This window comes from Neltuma alba, unplaced genomic scaffold (assembly GCF_004799145.2).
Source record: "Neltuma alba isolate B1F8T4 unplaced genomic scaffold, ASM479914v2 tig00012791_pilon, whole genome shotgun sequence".
Lineage (NCBI taxonomy): Eukaryota > Viridiplantae > Streptophyta > Magnoliopsida > Fabales > Fabaceae > Neltuma > Neltuma alba.
In genome coordinates this window covers 56524-62836 of record NW_021637192.1, presented here as the reverse complement: position 1 = coordinate 62836, position 6313 = coordinate 56524, and the positions used below count along the sequence as shown (strand labels likewise).

Genomic DNA, 6313 nt, shown 5'->3' with positions numbered 1-6313 from the left:
TCCCTGGTCACTTCGTTGACATCGTCGTCGCCATCCGAAAAAACACCCGTTGCTACCAGGCTCGTCTTGGGAGCTTTAGTCAAAATAATATACATCAGACATCTGTGTGTCCGCCATGTAGGATTTTCTTGTCAATCTTCAGTTGAGTCAGTAAGGTAATGGTCAAACGAGACTTTTCTGTTAGCCTGGGATGTGGACGTACTGTTTTAATTAGTTTAGGAGACTGGATACATAAAAAAAATTACTTTAGGACACTGGGCGCACCTGGAAAAATAGTTCGGGGTGCTGGGCGTACCTAAAAAAATAGTTCGAGGTGCTGGGCGCACCTTGGCCCGTCAAAATAATACACATCAGATGCCTACGTGTCCACCACGTCAGTCAACCTTCTGCTGAGTCAGCAAATAACGGTCAAACTCAACTTTTCTGTTAGTCCGGGATATGGATGCACCGTTTTAATTAGTTTGGGACACTGGATGCACCGAAAATTACTTTAGGACACTGGGTGCACCTGGGAAAATAGTTCGGGGTGCTGGGCGCACCTTAACCCTTTATTAATTAATAGTTGTAATTGTGTTTTATTATTTTTTAATTTAAAATTATTTTTCATATTTATATATTTCGGTTAATTGGTTAATTGAACCGAAATTTTTGATTAATTCGGTTTCGGTTAGTTCGGTTAATCGGTTTCAGTTTGGTATTTAAAATTTACTCTATTCGGTTATTCAGTTAATTCAGTTATCACCGATAACCAAACTGAAAAACCGAATACTCACCCTTAGTTGGTATTGGGGATCTATGCGTTTTCTTTTGATTGACATATATGCCAGGCCTGAATTCAAACTTATTGAAGAGATTGTCAAGGATGTTTTGAGGAAGTTGAACTATGCATCATCATCTCATCTTGAAGGACTCATTGGCATTGCTCGACATGTTAAAAACATTCAGAGGCTTCTAATTGAGGCCCGTATTGTGGGAATATGGGGTATGGGCGGTGCTGGTAAGACCACACTTGCTAAAGCTATATTTCAGGAGTTGAAAGCTCAATTTGATGCTTTCTCCTTTATTGAAAATGTCAAAAAGCAATTAAAAAGAATTAGTTTGGATGAGCTGCAGAAGAATTGCCTTAAAGAATTATTAAAAGATGAGGATATTAGCATCTATGAAATAAAATCCACTTTTGTGAAAAATAGGCTTCAAAGAAAAAAAATTCTTCTTATACTTGATGATGTGGACAATTCAATAGTAGCGGCAGATTTAACCAGGGTACTTGATTGGTTTGGAGAAGGAAGTAGAATTATTATCACATCAAGGGACATGCAAGTGCTAAAGAATGCTTCTGCGACATTTTCAAAATATCACGTTTCGGATTTGGATTTTGAAGATGCTTTTCATCTCTTCAATTTGAAAGCATTCAAGCGAGATGAGCCATCTAAAGGTTACATGGAGTTATCAAAATCTGTAGTGAAATATTGTCACGGAAACCCATTAGCCCTAGTAGTGCTGGGTTGCTTCCTTTATGGCAGACAAAAAGAAGAGTGGGAAAGTGCTTTGGAAAAACTAAGTCAAGCTCCACCCAAGGACATTGTTGATGTTCTGAAGTTGAGTTTTGATGGACTTGATGACAAACAGCAAAATGTGTTCCTTGACCTGGCATTCTTAATCAAGCAAGGAGTTCATATTTCTTTGAACCTATTGAGACAATTATATTGTTCTTCTATGCATATTGAGATAAGTGTTCTAAGAGAAAAGTCCCTCATTTCATTTAATGATCATAATGATTTCATTGAGATGCATGATCTTCTGAGGGAAATGGGCCTTGAAATTTCAAGCCAACAATTATTCTCTGGTCGTAAAACACATGTTCGACTATGGAGGCATGAGGACATTTATCACTTTTTCCACAATGACCAGGTAATAGTTTATGTTTTAGTTATATTCTTTATTTTCTTAGTAGTTAATATTTCCTTTCCTTGCGATGTACTCTTCCAGTCCTTAATATATGACCCAATTCTTAAATTAATTTTGGTCCTAAATATAAGACAAATTTCTCATATTTATCAATTTTTTCTAAATTACCTCTATGGATACTTCCTCAACCATAATCAAGTAGAAGAGGAAGAGAAGGTATTAAGAAAGATAATTATGGTGTTTTAGGAAAAATATGTCACTTTTCTTATAATTAACTAACTTACTTAACTTCTTTAATCTAATTAAATTAATTAAATGGGTCATATATTAAGGATCGAAGGAGTATTTTTTTTAAAGTTATTTGTTTATGCATTAAATTCTTTGATAAGTTTCAATATCTGCCCAAATAGACCTTTTTTTTTAAAAAAAAAAACTTCTTTCTTTGACTAAAATTCGTTGGAGCAAAGCAAAGTCTTTTTATTAGGTGTGATTTTTTAAACTTAAAATTTTATTTTTATATTTAAAAATTAAAAAAAATTTCAAAATATATTGGGTCTTATATTAAATATATTCACTATGCTAGATGTTATATTGAATTTGGTCATAAAAATATATTATTGAATTTGGTCCTAAATATATTAGGTGTAATTTTAAGCTTAAACTTTTAAACTTTCTATTAGTTCTGACATAGAATATGATTAGGATGATGTAAGACGTATTTTTAAATTTAGAGCGTGAACGATCCTTGATCAATTATAAAATTATCCATGAAAATTGACATTTTTTATATTAATTGATAGCAGTAGCAAAAATTGATGTTGTATGGAAGTGACTGCGCGCACCGCACATGCATGCTCACGCGTTTTCTTGATAAAAATTTAGTAATATTGCAAAAAGGTACAAATTATGAAATTTAAACATATTTTTTTTAAAAGAATTTTATATATACCGGCCGGTTTCATATACTCTAGTTCTAAGAATTTAAGCATGTTTGTATGGTTGTCCCCGCGAGCCTGTGTGCATTTGTTTTGTCCAATTTATTTATTGTAAGATAAAATGAGTTGTTTGAATAAAGTGCACAAAGATATATTCATTTAGAAATTCCTAAAAGAAGTTATAAAAAAAAAGGAATTTCTAAAAGAAATATATTTAATTGTTCTATTTATTATTTGATCACCTTTTACATATTACCCATTTTTTCCCCCATAATCTCATCAGTAGGCGACTGAGGCAATTCAATGCTCATCATTAGACATGAAGAAGATAAACAGGATTGCAATAACAATTAGTAATATTCAGAAGAATTATAATTTAAAATTAGCTGGGTCTTTCCTGATGCGTTGTTTTAAAAGATAAAATTAGTGTATAAAAAATTTTATAAAAAATTTTCATTAAGTGATATATGCATACGCTTTTGTGAGCATAATTTACCATTATTTGAAGTACAATGGGAAAATAAAAATAACAATTTTTTGCTTTTATAGTTATATTCTAAATATCTGCACATGCATAGGTATATGCATCAGCGTGTTTGCATATTTATGATTCTTGTGAAATTCATATATTACGGGGAAAACATGAATTGTAACGAATTTTGAATGAAATGGATATAGTAGTGTTAATTTGGATAAAAGTTGATATATTTAATTGTTCTATGGTATTTATGGTCATTTTTTTAGGTAATGATAATTGTGTTTCCCTTGATTTGATATTTATGACCAGGCGATTGAGGCAATTCGATGCATGTCCTTGGATGCAAGCAAGATAGAAAGCATTACATTGATGGCTAGTCATTTTCGAAGAATGCATTATTTAATGTCCCTTCAAGTTTACAAGTCAGATCGGGGAAAGCCTTCAAAGTTGAATATTTGTGAACCGTTGGATTATCTTTCTAAAGAATTAAGGTTTCTTAGTTGGGAAGAATATCCATTGCCATTTGTGCCATTACAATTTTGTGCTGAGAATCTCATTAGACTTAATTTGCTTGACAGTAATATCCAACAGCTTTGGGATCAGGTACGTATAGTTTCTCATATGTCATAATTTTTTGTTGTTGTGATTCTAAGAAACATTGACTAAAGTAATTCACAACGCAAATGTTTGCTTATTACTATCTTTAAATTGATGCTAGTAGTAATTGTACTATCTACGGGGAGTCCAACTGTTCTTGTAATGGGCATGAGAAAAATTGTTGAGTAAATTGTACGTGCGCGTAGTTATGTAATTTATTTAACACTACTGCTTGTTTTTTCCCCCAGCAATTTCCAAATCTAAAGAAAATAGATCTACAGTATTCGAAAAATCTCAGGGTACTCCCAGATTTGTCTCAAGCCCCTAAGATTGAACGTGTGAATCTTTTTGATTGCGTGAATTTGGGTCAAATCCATTCTTCAACTATCCCAAAACAGAATGTCGGTTTATGGATAGATGATTGTGGACCGAAGCTGATAAATGTCGGGGCTAGTATGAAAGGGAGAGGTTCATTAAGGTTAGTGATTATGCACAATTATTTGGATCTTATCGATTTGACATTCAATAAAATGACAATAAAGGTGATGGAGTGCGGCGAGATGATGTGTGGCGTTGGATTTAACCACATGACAATGCCATTGAAAGAGACGACAGAATTCATGAGAATGCAAGTACAAAGTTTGGCGACTTTACTTCCATTTGTGAGGACAGTTGAATGGTTAGAGGGTCCAATTGAGTTTGGGCATGATTTCAACCAATATCATACCTATGATGTTCATCATTATTAGAGCGAAGATGTCTACTTTGATATTATTGTGAGGGTGATGGGTAATAGAGGCAAAAGGGGTGTGCAAGATGATGAAGAAGACGATGAGGATGATAGAGAAATGATTAGTGAGAATGAAAGAGAAATGAGTAGTAAAGGTAATCAAGTAGTAGAAATGACATTATTATTGATGGAAGATGAACAAGAAGAGGCAGATGAGGATGATAGTAGGATGGACGATACATTATTAACAATACTACTTATTCCCAACACCATCCCTCGCTAGTCACTATTGATTCGACTGACATTAAAAGAGGGTGATAGTATTGGGAATAATAATGCAGGTTGCAGTAGCATCCCTCAAGTTTCAATATTCCTCAAATCGCTTGATGAAGACTGCAAAACGAGGATTCAGCCTCTCTTAGGAGTACAACTCTCTTACCCATTATTCCCTTTACCTTGTCATTCTTTCACGGTCTATTATAACTATGTGGAGAGGACGCTACAACGTCCTGGTTTTCTTTTTTAAAACAGTGAATATTATGGTCATGACTTAGTTGTTCGCTTTATGAAGTACTTCTGTTGATATTAATTATCATTTAAGGTTTTCAGGTCATAAAATTATCAGTCTCATTTATTTTTTTTATTACATATTAATATAATTTTTTTATGAAATATTAATTTTTCTGTTTTTTTAAATATGTAATTCATGTATGAAGGGCCTCCTCACAACTTTATAACATAAAAATTGTCAATCTTATTTTGGCTTCACAATAACTGCACCAGTTGTGTGTGTTACTCTCCATGTGATGTGAGTATAATAACTAGCATGACAAACTATTTCCTTACTAAGCAATTTTATTATAAGAAAGTAGAATGATTACTTATGAATTAGCTCAACTTGTAAATGTTAAAATGTAATAATATTTAAATTGTAAACTACATTAAAATAAAAGATATTTGTTTGATCGGCCACCTTCGATCATTCCAAGTTGATCAACGTGGTTAATTGGCATTGTCGTCATTTTCACTTTTTTTCCAAAAAAAAAAAAATCTATTTATACTTGGTTTTCTCACTTCAGATCTAGTAGTAATTTTCCCTTCATATTATGCGATATCAATGATATATATATTTTTTGAATTGTGATTTATCGGGCGCTTCCTCACAACTTCAGAAAACACTCGAGGAATTATTAATCTTAATGTTTCTTTTCAATAATTGTTCTATCGTTCGTTACTTTCTGCGTGTGTACATTATATACCTTATTTAAAAATAAGTGGAAAATAATTTTCTATGCAAAGCAATTTCCTTGGCATTGTTCATTATTTACCATGCATAGAGTATCCTCTAACTTGTACTTCAAAAACATGTATAGCCTGCTTGCATAAGATATATTTTACCAAATTAAACTATAACAGGAAGTATTACCATACATCATATTTTATTACAATAAGTTGTTCACTTCATGAAACGTCATTATTTTTTACAGCAAAAACCACATGTCTTTATTCATTAACTTTGTCTGGTTGAATGATAATGGGAGAGTGAAAAATTTAATAAGCTTGATTTTTTATGAAAATAAAGTAGGGTTGAAAGATTTTAATTAATTTTTCTTATCTCTAACTCTTATAACTTTTTTCTGTTAATGGAGGTACAATGATACCTAT

General features: G+C 32.4%; 1 protein-coding gene across 1 annotated transcript; it reads left to right on the top strand.

Annotated features, from left to right (window-relative positions):
• Positions 1-795: 795 nt before the first annotated feature.
• On the top strand, positions 796-4931 carry LOC114730960 (disease resistance-like protein DSC1). Its single transcript, XM_028918075.1, has 3 exons — positions 796-1911; positions 3631-3924; positions 4668-4931. Exons 1-3 carry the CDS (start codon positions 796-798, stop codon positions 4929-4931), a joined length of 1674 nt encoding a protein of 557 aa, XP_028773908.1.
• The last annotated feature ends 1382 nt before the right edge of the window (positions 4932-6313 follow it).

Coding starts and splice junctions, on each gene's coding strand:
- LOC114730960 (XM_028918075.1), top strand. CDS start 796: ATGCGTTTTCTTTTGATTGACATATATGCCAGGCCTGAATTCAAACTT. Junction 1,912..3,630: donor ACTTTTTCCACAATGACCAG/GTAATAGTTTAT, acceptor ATTTATGACCAG/GCGATTGAGGCAATTCGATG. Junction 3,925..4,667: donor TCCAACAGCTTTGGGATCAG/GTACGTATAGTT, acceptor CATCATTATTAG/AGCGAAGATGTCTACTTTGA.